General features: G+C 35.0%; 2 protein-coding genes and 1 pseudogene across 2 annotated transcripts; 2 read left to right on the plus strand and 1 right to left on the minus strand.

Annotated features, from left to right (window-relative positions):
- Positions 1-270: 270 nt before the first annotated feature.
- On the plus strand, positions 271-5,959 carry LOC140814027 (protein AUXIN RESPONSE 4-like; annotated as a pseudogene).
- LOC140814028 (protein SRC2 homolog) lies at positions 5,623-6,811 on the minus strand. Its single transcript, XM_073172878.1, has one exon. The coding sequence runs from the start codon at positions 6,575-6,577 to the stop codon at positions 5,738-5,740; it is 840 nt and encodes a 279-aa protein (XP_073028979.1). The 5' UTR covers positions 6,578-6,811; the 3' UTR covers positions 5,623-5,737.
- A 2,565-nt stretch (positions 6,812-9,376) lies between these two features.
- LOC140815187 (uncharacterized) lies at positions 9,377-11,872 on the plus strand. Its single transcript, XM_073174307.1, has 4 exons — positions 9,377-9,545; positions 10,419-10,590; positions 11,172-11,288; positions 11,492-11,872. The coding sequence occupies exons 1-4, from the start codon at positions 9,436-9,438 to the stop codon at positions 11,663-11,665; spliced, it is 573 nt and encodes a 190-aa protein (XP_073030408.1). The 5' UTR covers positions 9,377-9,435; the 3' UTR covers positions 11,666-11,872.
- The last annotated feature ends 3,221 nt before the right edge of the window (positions 11,873-15,093 follow it).

The following is a 15,093-nucleotide window of genomic DNA, read 5'->3' on the forward strand; positions in this document are numbered from 1 at the left end:
ATAGAAAGGGGGAAGAGAAACAGCGACGGTTAATAAGCGTCGCCAATAGCGACGGATTATTAAACCGTCGCCTAGGGCGACGGGTTTGAAGCCGTCGCTATTGGCGACGGATTAAGAAACCGTCGCAAATGGCGACGGCTGTAAACCGTCGCTGTAGAATCCGGAGCAGATACCCACGGATTGCCATAGTTTTGTAAACGTTTTCAAATTACAATATTTTTATAAAAACTTTTTAAATTTATTATATTTTTAAAAAAAAGCCCATCAACGACTCCTTTTCCAAGTTTTGACAGTTGAAAGGATCGAAACATGGAAGAAGAAAGCAGTTCCCGGCGGTTCTACCTCGATCAAAGGCCTAAAACTCTTCACCAGAGCAACAATGGCGGTCATAACCGAAGAACCCGAATCTCCAAAGCCTGAGCAGAGGATTGAGCATCAGCCAGAGCCGCCGCCGCCGCCTATCATGGCCACCGTCGACACACATCCCTTCCAGGAACCCATTTCAGTTCTGGTTTTATTTCACTCTTTTCACCTCCCTCATTACTCTAGTCTGCGTCCTTATCTCTTCTCTATCCTCTCAAGATCCAAAGACTTGGTTCCTCAATCTTCCTCCCGATCTTCGTCTCCACTATTCCAGTGGTCTCAGCATCAAGGTGCAAACAGCCCCTAATCACCCCCAAGTTGAAGTCTTTTCCATTCAGCAGGGACCCACTAACTCGGATAGCCATGTTTTTGTTTTACATGGCATAGGCTGCAGCTCTTTTGCTTTTCGCGAAGTTGTTAAGTTTTTAGGTCTTAGAAATGTCCACGCCATGGCTCTCGATCTTCCAGGCTCAGGGTTCTCGGATAAATCTTATGTTGTGGTTGAGGAGAATGTGGGAGGGAATGGCTTTTTCTGTAGAATGTGGGAGTTTATGCAGAGATAAAGGAGAAGGGCCTGTTCTAGGGATTTGATCAGCTTGTTGAAAAAGGGTATGTGAACTTTGAGTGCAATGAGATTCGTGTTTCAAAGAAAGAGATTATTAAGTCTATTGAATTCGGTGGTGAAATAATGGGTAGGGTGTTAGACCAGGTGGTGGATTCGATTGGATTGTCCCCTTTGGACTTGGTCTTGCGATTCTGCATTTGGGATGAGTGCCAATTGGATTGCGGTAAATCGAGGATTAGTTAGAAGTGTTGTGGTCCTTGATGGTGTCCCAAGTCGAATAACATGGCCACTTTGGAATTTGGAAACGCCTATGGTGAGGCAAGTAGTGTTGGGTTTTAGGTTCGTGTTTGAGAGAGTTGTTGCAACTTGTTGTATAAAGTCGGTTGGCACGCCAAAGGTTGTGGCACATAGGATTCTATTGAAGAGGATAGATGGGGGAGGAGCAGTGGTTGGTATGGAGCAGAAGCTGAGTTTTAGCTTTGATTTGTCTGAATGTAGCAGCATAGATAGAATTAAAGGTCTGCCCATCCGAGTGATTTGGTCTCATGGGTGGTCTGGCTCGTGGACGACTGAGGGACACCATATTGTTGATGCCATTCCTCGGGCTACACTTGTCACACATTCTGGAGGACGATGGACCCAGGTGAGAGTCTGGTGTACATCCTTTAATTTATTTCACAACATAAAATGCCTCGATGGTTTGTTTCCTTGTGAATCTATGGGGTATAGCATTGACAAGTTTGTTATTTCACTATATCATGATATGAAATATCTTCAAATAAAAAGCATTGGAAGAAAAAAAGCAAAACGGAACAGATTTCGTGAACAAATATATTTCACGTGTATCTGGCTGTGGACATTACGAATGTACACTTGTAAACATATACTGTGTTGTGTTAGTCATGGCTCTGGCTTTGGCTCTGGCCCAGGCCGCGTAAGTGTTACTGCAAGATGAGTTCTTGTAGCAACTACTTTGTGTTTGTTCTTGCCGTACGAAAATAGTTAATCCTAGTTGCTAGAAGAGCCCATTAAAACCACTTATAAACTATTTTAAATTTTCATTTTTAAACAACTTGGGAGCATCACGGTGTTCTTTCATTTTACATGACTTGATATTGATGAAATCAACATATATTCCACCACCAAAATTGTCAATATTTTGAAAGACGTCAGCGAACATTGGTGAAGTTTTCACATGTTCTATCACTTTATTTTAATCCCTGAGTAGTGCGCTAATTAGACTTGATAACAACAATTAAAAAATGAAAACCAAATAACTTAACCATCTTACAACCCAAACGAAAATAAAACAATAATCTCAGTCTTAAACATTAATGCAACTAAATCAAAACCATAATCATACACGAGAATTGAAAAACCAAATAAAACCTCCGGTGGATCACCATCGAAAACCCAACTGCTCTGACCACTGCCCTGTTCATTTGAACCGTCCAACCTAAGACCATAAAAAACAAGGACGTGAGCGACAATCGCCCGATACGAGAATGTACGAGTTTACAAATTGATGTGATGCATGTGAAATGCAATATGCTCGAATATCAAGGATCAATTCAAGAATCGCATTCTCAGTCTAGAGGCACCTGAGTGTGTAGTCTCTGATCAGCTCGGGGCATGTTTTGGCACCCCTGTTCATCATCAAGACGTGTACCTCCAATGTCCAGGGTCATCAGAGCCCGCGGGTCTTGTCACACTGGAGCTCTCGATACCCAACCGTCCACAATAAAGAACAACATCCGTTGTCAGCCCGCTAGCAACTAGGGTTAACTATTTAAGGTTTTAGGATTATACCAGCATCTGTTGTCAGCCCGCTGATGACGTTTCGATCTGCGTGTTCTCGTTTATCGACCCCTCCTCGAATCGACACTAGCTCCAAAGCTTCCCGACACTAAACTGCCATAAAAAATGACTAGAAACCCTGAGGTATATGGCTAGAATTCGAAAGAAAGAAACCGATGGAAAACGTTGTAGGAAACAAATAAAATCTGCTTCCGTTTATAGGCTGCATCCGGACTGGTTCAGAATATCCGAACTCAATCTTATCAGCCATGTCTTATGATCTCGTTCGTCTAGTTAGATTTCTCGGGATAATGTAATCTGAAGTAGATTGTGTGGTTCATTATAAATTTGGTGGATCCCAACATATTGATGCTCAATATATCAATTTTTTAATAATACTTAACTGACAACTCTTTAATCATGTCTTGATTAGTACTTCATTCAAATAAAGATTCGAGTCATTACACCCTGACTTATAAAATCTAGTGGAATTGGCATGTATTACTCCCCAAAATAGTCAGCATTATTAAAAACATCATCATGAGTTTGTGCGTGTATGCCAAAGCCTTTGGACAACTTAAGGAAAAAAACATCTTTGTATTGTTTGTTGACTTCCATTTCCATAGTAAATATTGCAAAATTCATGCTAAATGGTTGAAGAAATCTCACTTTCATGCGAAATGATGCTTCACCAACATTTATGCAACACTGATTTCAAATGTTACTTTGTGTTAGAATGTGTTGAAAAGGATCAACTTAGCATAAGACTATGATATTTTTATTTGTATATCGACACAGAAATAGCATGATGAAAATGGTTTTAAAATAGTGTTTGGTTCAGCTTGTTGCTATGTCCTATCTTTTCAAGGGATTATAGCATAAAATCTTGTTGATTGATCGATCCCTAACACTTGTCCATTTGGCTGGAATCTTGTTAAGTCAAAAAAAACCATTACTTAATGGAACCTAGCTTAAGATTAGGAACTTGTTTACTAGCTAGAAGACCTTCAGTCTTTTTGCTTTACAAATGCTCGTCTCTTGAACATGGAAGATGATTACTTCTCCTTACTCAATTGTTTCATTCTGGGTGCCACCTCATCTTTGCTCCTCATCTGATACCACAATGAGTAAATAAACTGATTGGTATGCACCGATCTTAAATGCTTTAGCATCTATACTAAGCTACACCTTCATCTCCCCTGGATCAGAAATCTTCACCAGGGGCGAGCCTTGGATTTTATATGCTTTAATCTTTTGTAGGATGGTTTATTGTCTTACTGGATGGAGGCTTGGTAACTGCAAACACTAATGCAATATTTGTAGTCATGAACTGGAAATTAAGTATCAAATTTTCAAGATTGATTAGAGTGGTTGATGAACAAATTTTGACTGCGTTTGCTGTAGTGGCTGTTAATTGTGGTATTCTTATTTAAGCCCAGCCAATAGGAGCCGGAAAATTTGGACTGTATTCAAGCTTATTGATACCCCCATAAGAGCCCGGGTCATGGATGATCTGGGGGATTAATTGGATAGCCCAAACCATAGTCAATATGCATAGTACTTTTCTTAGCAGCCGGGCGTGGAGATGCCCCGGACATTCTCTTCCTGGGCAATCAAGAGCCCGGAATCTCATGCAAGTTCCCGATAACTTTCTACCCGAGCTATCTCGAGAAGCGCACCACACTAGAGTGTATTGGTATGAGTTATCTTATCTGTTAGAACAACATGGGTTTGGCGTGCGAGAAAAGTCATCATAAAGTATGGGCAGCCGACTTACCACACTTAGCAGGTGAACACTGAAAACAAGGTAATGATGAGATCTCCTCCTATAAATATTAGGTACATTTCTCATTTACAGATTCTGGATTTTTGAACTCTCAAGCATACAGATATATTCTCACATATATTGTTTGTATCTTTCATTTTCAACCTGCTGGCTTTAGCATCGAAGTAGCTACGCCGAACACTCCTCCGGCGCCCATTCACGAGTTCTTTTCTTGTTTGCAGGTGTTATTGAAGCTATTATCCTTACTCGAATTCTCTAAACACAAAATTATCTTCATTATCCGGTGAATTGCCCACTTATATCGTAACCGATTCACCCGGATATCATCATTGGTGCCATCTGTGGGAAATTGAGTCTGAGATGTTGATATGGCTCCAACAAGAAGAACTAACCAGGACACTTCCCGGGCTCCTGGAGATGGTGCGTATACTTTGGGATAAGGGGGTGTTCCTCCCACAGGACCAAATCTTATTACTATGTCCTTGGATATCATCACTTATCCTGGTTAAAGTGAGGAAGGGGACATTGCTGATGTTTTCTTTTTGACATACTTGCTGATGTAGGAACAATACGCCGAAGAGGTAGCTGAAAATATATTCGAATTCATTTCTTCTCTAACAATACCGAGTAAACTACCCATGGAAGAGCCCATATCGGAAAACATACACGTGCAAAAGATGGTTGATGAAGCTGAAAACAGTGATCACCACCATATTCACGACCAAGACCACGATCACAATGGATATATGGATAATGCATATGTTCTTCATCATGGATGGAGCGTGTGATTTCATTTGAACATGGATGGATTACAATTACAGATCGGACCATTGCGTCTCCTCCTTTGAAAGGATAGTCTTTCTTGCTTGAGTAGTTGTAGAAGAAACAAATTGGTCGTTATTTGTTTGCTCTTTGTTGCGTTTTTTGGAAGATTTTCCCGTCTTATTCATGCATGTTTTTCTGATATTTTTTAGCATCATCTAAATAATACATTGTTCCTCTTTAATTTTTCAGTTCTATTTTTTCAACCTAAATTTCAAATTATATATCTATTTATTTTGAACACACAAAGCATACACAAATTAATCAGTCAAATAATTACAAAAACTACTGTACTTAAAGATTGCATACTTTTATTACCTTAATTAATTATTATAATAATTTGAAACCTAGGAAATTAATACATCGGAGAAAGTAAAATGGAAAAGCCCGGCGTTCGGCTAAATCTAGAAGTCGCCCATATCACCCATGGCGTCGCCGTATCCATCGGCATATGCCCCTGCGTCCCCAATATCCGACACCATTTCTCCCACGAGCAATCCTCCCAGCAATCCAGCACCTAATCCCATCCCCATTGCCCCCATTCCCCCCATCTTATTCTTCTTTGGGTTCTGTCCCGGGGGATACGCAGCGTATCCTGCAGGGTACCCGTACCCCTGCGGCGGTGCTTGATAGCCATACGCACCCTGCGGCGGAGCTTGGTACCCATACCCACCCTGCGGCGGGTACCCAGGATAGCCGGCCGTAGGAGGGTACTGCGGAGGATACCCCATTCCCGGATAAGGCTGCGGCGGGTAGCTGGGCCCAGCACCCGGCGGCGCTGGATACGCCATCATGGGCTCCTCCGTGTGCTTCTTTGCCTCCGTTTGCTGCGTGAATTTCTCCCCGAAACTGTAGGAGATCTTCAGCGATCCTTTGGGTTTCCCGGACGAAGTGCGCACCTGGTACTCAACAACCTTGTCTCCGGATGGATTGTTCTTGTACAGATCATCTAGTGGGATCGTGACAGAGCCAACCTCTTTATCGCTGCCGATTGTGCTCTCCGCCTTGATCTGAAAGAGGAGAGAAAGGCCCGGCTTCGTGAGGTACGGCTCGTCGACGATGATCTCCATGCGGTGATTCCATTTGGGGTGGGTTCCGCAATCCTTGTCCACAAACGTCTTCTTCTTGGATTGGGAGTACCCTTCGATTGACACCACGGCGTAAAGGTCCATCTTGGAGAACAGATTCACATCCTTCAATCCCTCAGCCGATATCACGGTGATGTTCAATGGCCGATACTCCATTTCGAGGCGGAGATAGGATTTGTGTGATGTTGATCGAAGTGGGTAATTGATGAAATCCACACAAGGGTGATTTGATTTTGTTGGAATACGAGAGGTCGAGAAAATTGTAGCAGTTCTTGATTTGCGGTTGCAATGGATGAAAGCGATAATCTCTTGGTGTGTGTATATATATATAGACAAGGTTCGATCAGCCGACTCACGGAAGAAACAAGGAAACAGGAGATTATATAGCTATAGAATATTCTAAAGATTTGATTTTTAATTTTGAAAAAGAAAAAAGGATAGATATAATGAATGATTCCCCGTGTGCAAAACGAGTGGATCCCGTATATTAGGATGGAGTATTTTACTATTTTTTTTATGTTTAGGTCATGATTAGTATATTGGAACGAATGTAAAAAATTACGTGAGACGGCCGTCTCACGGGTCATATTTATGAGATACGTCTGTTATTTAGGTCATTCATAAAAAAATACTATTTTTATGCTAATTATATTAATTTTTACTGTGAATATGAGTAGGGTTGACCCGTCTCACAGATTAAGATCTGTGAGATAGTTTCACATGAGATTCAATCTGGAACGAAATAAAGTAGACATTGAATCAATGTTCGAATGGAATAATTTATTCTATTTAAATGATTTTACTACAAAAAGTTAAATATGAATAATTGTCAAATATTTTTTTTTATCAAATTTCAAAATAACATCTACTCAAAAATATTTATAATAATAATTACTATTTATTATTATATATTTATAAATGATAGTGATTTGTTTGATAATATTATAATTTTTTTATTATTATTTATGTATTTTATTTTTTATAATTTTAATAAATGTTCTTATTATTATTATTATTGAGATATAGATTTATTTTAGATAAGTTAAATAAGGTCATAATTCTAAACAATGAGGAGTCTAGGGGTGTCAATCAGGTGGATTGGGTCGGGTTTCGAGTCAATCCGCGAATTTTTTTTTCAACCCGAACCCGAAGCAACCCGAAAACCCCTAACCCAAACACGAAGCCGTACAACTCGACTCAACCCGTCTAACCCGAATTTTATTAATTTTTTTTAAAAAAAATAATGAAAAAAATTCAAAAAAAATAAAAAACATATAATAATATTTTAATTTAAACACATAATAACAAAATTTTCGATTTAAATTTGAAAGTTTAATCATATAAAATTAAAAGTATATTTACTAAATCAAATAAAAAATTGTTAAAAAAATAAAAATATGCAAAATAAATATTAAATGATGAAAATTTATCATATAAATATACAATAAATTTTGTTCAAACATATAATATATAAAATATAGGTAATATTTACAAAAAAAAAAGTTCGCGGGTCAACCCGCGACCCAACCCGACCCGACTCGAAACCCGTCTAACATGGAACTAACTCGAATCCACCCAATCCGAACCTGAACATGATTTTTTTTGTGTTGGGTCATGTCGGGTTGACGGGTCGTGTCGCATTTTGACACCCCTAGAAAAGTCGAATGACCATTCTCATTCAAAAGGAATGTAATGACCATTTCCATGAATAGAAGAATCATCTTTTTCCATTAGAATGACTCGTTTCTATGTCATATCAAGCATGTGTACAAAGAATGAGATGAGAATATCCATTATGTTCCCACATCATTATTTCTTACCAAGCATTAGTGTTATTGAATATAGAACTAGTGGAAACCATATCATATGTTTTGTAGGAGATAAGTCGATCTGATGTATTTTTAGAATTAAAATTATATTTTTAATATAAAAATAATATTTTTACAAATCATTTTCTCTCCTCATCAACCAAATCCATATGCCTCTCCTTCAAACAAATCCATCTGCTCGACCTATCATCCTCTTTTTTGGCTTCAAAAAAAGATGATTCAAGATCAAGCACGGTAGTGTAAGTCGGTTGTCATCCTTATGTTTTAGTAATTTAGAAAGTCAAGTTTAAATGTATGTGAAATTCAATTTATAGAAAAATGATATTCTGATTTTTTTCACATTTATCGTTTTTATATGTGATTCATGAATGTGACATTGTTGTTGTTTAATCTACCTACTTATTTTTAAGCCTTCTCAAGAAAATATCAGATCTATGTTTTCAAAAATACGAGTCTATTGTTGGTCACATGTTATATATTTTATGTGTTTTTTGATTTGTTTTAATTGTAACAAGAAAATCAATCAATATATGTTTTATTTTTATGTGTTTGTTTCGAGTAAATATTTATTTGACCTACAAAATGCTTAATTTGAGTTTCATATACTTGTTTTTGTTCTTTGAATACTCAAATGTAGTCATCAAAAATTCAGTCACAGTTGGCAGTGGTCACTATAATTATTATTTTTATTATGAGTTTGTTTTGGGATTAAGTTTATTTTGTATTTATTGTCGGCAGTGCTTCTTAATTCTATTAAAATAAGTTTGATTTTATAGATATTTTTAAAGTATTTTATAACTACTTAATTAATTTAATTTAGTTTATATTATATATGGTTGTAATAAAGTATTAATTTTTTATATAATTATTTATAATAATATATTTATATGAAATAACGTGTAATTATATTAATAAATTAATAAATAGTTATTTTATGGAATTGTAAAATAATTATCTTGAACAATTATAAGTTGAAAATAATATTTATCAAAATTAAAATATTGTATATAAAAAATTTGGTCGAATAAAAGATATATTTTTAAATTATATCAACATTTAGGGTGAATTTGTAAGAAACGATAAAGTATGGGGAGGAAATGTAATTTGTAAAACTCCAGGGAAAAGTTTCGTAGTTAAGGTTCCAAAATAAACCGCGTGGACTCAAAATCATCAACAGAGGGAATCATGGGAGACGATGGGGTGAAGAATGAAGCAATGGAGATTCTGGGATTGTTTCAGGCTCTCCCGCGTCTTGTTGTTTTCGATCTAGATTATACCCTCTGGCCTTTCTACTGGTATTTTCCTCCTTTTCTACGTATTTTCCCATGTTTTTTTTATGAATATTTTCTGCTGATTCATTTTGATTTGTGCCGATTGAGATTTACTCCTCGTGGAATATGTGAAATACATCCGTATTTGTGTATATTTTGGCTCAATTTTAAAAAAACCTTGGAAATTCCCGCTGCTGATTCTTAATTGCGCGGGATGCTTGAAGATCGAAGGTGGTACAAGTATGGATGTTGCTGTATTTTCTGTTTTTATGAATCCCTTTAAAAGGAACTGTCTTCAGGTTGATTAAATTATGTGATCCTTTGCTTAAGAATTTCAAAATTTTAGATAGTAATAAAGAAGTCAAAGTTTTTATGAACTTAATCTTTTCTTTTGTGTTAACGGGTCCACTCAAACTAATTGAATTGAACTTCTTAATGGAAATTGACACCAGTTTCGAACAGCTTCTGTCTGAGAAATGATGGTAATTGTTACTCGGTTGGTTAATGGTTGTGTTTATACCCCTTGTACCCATCCTCAAAGGCTTCGAGAGTTTAGCTCCACAACTGCCACATCTCAGTGCTTGAATGTGTTAAATCTGTTATATAACCAGTTAGAATTGGATTCGAACTGCGATTTTGGGATTTTGTATCAGCAACGACATGACCCTTTTACTTCAATAGTTTAAATTGATTTGTTGACACTTACAGTCATGGCATGTTAATTAGAAAACAAATGGTTGACTAGATTGTATTTTTTTCAATTATTCTGATCAATCTCTTTTCTTGGTGGCTTTGACTGATGTATATGCTTTAATTGTCTTGTCCTGAATTGAAGGCTTGCCTTTTCAGTTTCTTGAGAACATTGGTATGCTAATGTAATATGTTGATTTATTTCAGTGAATGTCGTTCTAAACGTGAGATGCCATCATTATATCCTCATGCCAAAGGCATTTTGAATGCTCTTGAGGAGAAAGGTGTTGATATTGCTATTGCCTCAAGGTCGCCTACTCCTGATATAGCGAACACTTTCCTTGAGAAATTAGGGGTAAAATCAATGTTCGTTTCTCAGGTGAGCTAAGTATTTTATTTTGTTTTTTCTTTGAGTGAGTGTACCAAGTTTTTTATGTCAACAGCATCCGATGATTTTTCTCCTTCAAAATAAGTACTGTGAAAAGAGAATGTGCTCCAGTATAAGAGGCTTATGCAGAAAATAATGACATTGCCTAAAATATTAAGACAACATGACTCATGGCTTCGTTTTTGTATGCTTGGAGATACATTTGATTTTTCTATACCCCAATCAAACTAGATTAAAATTTGGTCGGTTTTTTCTTTTCGAGGGAAAAAATCGATTCATTTCAGCAAACAAAAATGTGAGAGTATGACCATTAAGATGCAAGATATGAGGTGTGAAATGTTTTATGTTAATCTCTCGACTTGTCTCGGAAACATGAATGTAAATTTCACATTGCTGTCAAATGGGTTTTTGATGTAAAGATGTGATTAGTTGAGCTTGCCAATTCTCGTATGCATTTAACTTTTGGCAGTTCTCGTGTTTGAGATGTATCAGATTTATCATGCAGTGCTAAATGAAGACTTTTCGTAAATTGTTAGCAAGGAGACATGTACTGAATATTCTTAAAATTCCAGGAGATATTTTCCAGCTGGACCCACAAAACCGACCACTTTCAGAGAATCCATCGGAAGACAGGCATTCCATATAATGAAATGCTTTTTTTTGATGATGAGGATCGCAACATAGATACAGTGAGATCTCTTCTCCAGTTGTGTTATTTATTCTACGGCTTACAACTGGAAAAATACTTTTGCAATGCGCTATACTAGGAAGTTATTGATGCCCCTAATTTTTTGGAGTTTTAGTTTTACACCCCACCCCCACATTACAAAATATATGATTCCACTGCTGTTATTGGCTGTTATCACAGTTTCATTCTGTGACTCTCACATAGGTTTCTAAAATGGGTGTTACAAGCATCTTGGTGGACAATGGTGTGAATCTAGGAGCTTTTAGACAGGGCCTCTCCAACTTTTCTCAAAGCAAGGTGTCATTGGAGAAGAGCAAGCAAAGGTGGCGTAATTTTTCGCAGAAATCAAATTCATCAGAAACGAAAGGCCACTCGTAATTTTTCCACCCTATTAAAAGTATATCAACTCAAGATCATTTTAGATTTGAATTCAGATACTCATTGGTGACGCATTATTAGTTTTCCTTTGGCTTGTGGATGTCTGAATTATATGTCTCCCTTGTATGTTTATGAATCCAAGAATACCGGAATTTAGTAAGAAAATATAGGTGTCTGATCTTTAATAAGAGCTTGTGCTTTTGAACATCTCTTCCAATAGATCAAGGAAGTTCATTCTACACAATCATATTAGGCCTCCAGATAAACCTTTCTCACTTTATTAAGTGATTATTATATCTCAAAAATATTAATTTTGAATCTCTGGAAATAAAATTTCGAAAATTATCCCACTCAATAAAAAATAAAATGATACGAATGGATGATTTTGAAAAAAAAATATACACATAAAATTTATATCCATTTACGAATTTCTTAATTTTGATATGATAATTTCTTCTCAAAAAAAAATTTCTTAATTTTGATATGTAGTGCTTCCCCATCAATCTTAGTATCAAATTTGTATTTATTAAAAATCGAAGTACATACTGTTGTCTACTCTTGATCGATTTTCTTCGTGTCATTCACATGAGTAATACTCTTATTCACTCAGTAAATGAGGTGTGTGTTGAATGATAAAAATCATAACTATTCATTCAATCATGATGTATGGATGAATGATCATGATTTATCAGTCCGCACATTTAATTTGTCATGTGCAAAGTCAATGAATTAACTCCAATTTGTAATAGTCAGCCGGATTTGAAGGCTTTTTCTAAAAAATTAATTAAATACGGAAAGAATCATTGGCATAATTTTATATTAAAAATGCAATTTAGTAATTAAATGTTCTTAATATTTTCTAAAATATAAATAGCGTCTCCTTAATCGTATGATTAAAGTTGATAACGATTAAGGACCAAATCATAAATGAAAGAACGATTCACACAAATAACAAACTCCTTCATTATTCATGCATATTCTGAAATTTAACATAGTGAATAACTAAATTCGATCTATATATGCATAAACATAATATGTAAAGATACATAATACGTAAAGATCAGTATGCGGAAATATAAACAAGAATGAATTATTACTTATAGCCATTGATATTGAAAACTGTAACTAACGAGATATCACGAATACCGAAAACATAGATCTTCTAAATCTTTATGAAATTGTATAGATGGTGAACTGTATTCCTGTATAATTACATTGATTTATGGACCTTGTATGTCACTATTTATAGATGTTCTCTAATCATCACAGAGAAACTCAAGATTTGATAAATCTTGATATTTTTATCAGTATGTGATAAATCAAATTTCAAAATATTTATCATCTGAATATAAATAATATTATTGATTTACTTTTTAAAATTTGAAATGTCTCTCATATTTATCTTAATGAAAAATGTCGATCATTATTAAATTATTGGCAAAAACTTGTGTGAGACGGTCTCACAGATCGTTTTTGTGAGACAGATCTCTTATTTTGGTCATCCATGAAAAAATATTACTTTTCATGCTCATAATATTACTTTTTATTGTGAATATCGGTAGGGTTGACCCGTCTCACAGATACCGTCTTCCAAGATACCTACTCTAAATTATTTTATGGACTTATATAAAATACTTTAACAATTTTCTATTTAGTCTACATATTTTAAATAACTGAATAATTAAGATATCAATCATCATCCAAAGTTAAGAAATAAATACATGAATCATAGCGATAAGTCGTCTTATAATTCCTCGATTTAACTTAATGAATAAAACCAACGTTTTATTCTAGTTTTAATTTAATTGATTTTTTCTCAAAATAGCTTAATATGTTCATAACTAGATATGAGAAATATCACAACTGAATGAGTTTCATAAATATAAACCAAATGTAAATATCTTGAAATCTTTTAGGAACCAAATCCATCATTAATTACCATATGATCCTTAAACGTATTAGTTCGCACGCATTTATGTCATAAAACCATTAATTTAGTGATAACATATTCAGTGATCATTTTATTTTGCTTAACACATTCTCAATGGCTATAATAATTTATGTCAATATATTATTTCGACTGTCGCTATACTCACAAATACTACCACTAAATTGTCGTATTATAATCTTAATGACTTAGACATAAAATTTACAATTCTAACCAAAAATTGAAACTCTTTTGCACACACCATGCAATAGTGCTTCAAAATAAGAAGCAAATTTAGACTCCATAGTGGAACTAATAAATTACCTCTAAATTGTCGACTTGTCTGTATATATGCATGTAAAACATCAATATCATGAAGATATCACAAAATATTTTGCAGCTTTCTAGTGATAAATACCTAGATTACTATGATAATTTCCCTATAAATTCGACGCCCACTAATCTTCTGGTATACACAATGGCCCACAACGTCCTAAACAAAATTTAATGAGGATATAACATTGTAAAATCTTAAATACCGTTAATGTGATGATTGTTTCAATCTATATAATTTTATTAATCTTGCATAATAAATGCTCACATCATTAGAGAAAAATCCTTAAAATTTTTCATATAACATTCTTAATATATCTCACGAATAAGGAAAATTATTTTCACATATATATAATGTAAAATCTAAATCAAATGAGCTATTAACGTCATGACTACACAAAGAGAATTTTCTTTAATACATTAGAAATTTTTTTCATGTAGTAAATTCCTTCCTTTGAGTAAATTCCTTAGCAACGAGTCTATCTTTATGCCGTTCAGTGTCATCTAATAAGACTTTATTTGTTTTAAAGAATCATCTACAACAAATGACGGCTGGACCAACTTTTATAGTCCATTACTTACTATTGAATTCATTTGATCATCATTTATAGCAATATATCACATATTAGATTTATTACTGCTAATGGCTTTTGAAAAAATATATATGGATCATTTTCGGCTCCAAAATAAATAGTCAGATTCAAGATATATAATATAATCACTTGAAATTGTTGATATCTTGATTTCATTGGATCTTCTCGATATTATATCAACTTCCAATGTGCTAGATTGTGTTGTTCCACTGAATGCTCAATATATTGATGAGTAATAAGATCCACATAATTATGACAAACAATTTGTGGTATTTATATGACCGGTCCCACGACATACTTTTTAACTTGAGGGATATTGTCATGAACTAGTAATATACATAGCTTATGTGATGAATGACTATCATAATAACCAATATTTTGAATTTGATCGCTCCTAATGATCAAGTCATTATCAAGAAATTTCACATCTCGTTATTCCACAAAACTTATGATTCCTGATGGACATTAAAATTTACATCCTTCGAGCCATTTGATATATCCAATGAAATACCCATAAGTAGTCCTCGAGACTTAACTGGATTTCTTGTGTATTATCAACTCTTACCTTAGAAAAG

The sequence above is a fragment of the Primulina eburnea genome, chromosome 15 (genome assembly GCF_022965805.1).
Source record: "Primulina eburnea isolate SZY01 chromosome 15, ASM2296580v1, whole genome shotgun sequence".
In the NCBI taxonomy this organism is placed as follows: domain Eukaryota; kingdom Viridiplantae; phylum Streptophyta; class Magnoliopsida; order Lamiales; family Gesneriaceae; genus Primulina; species Primulina eburnea.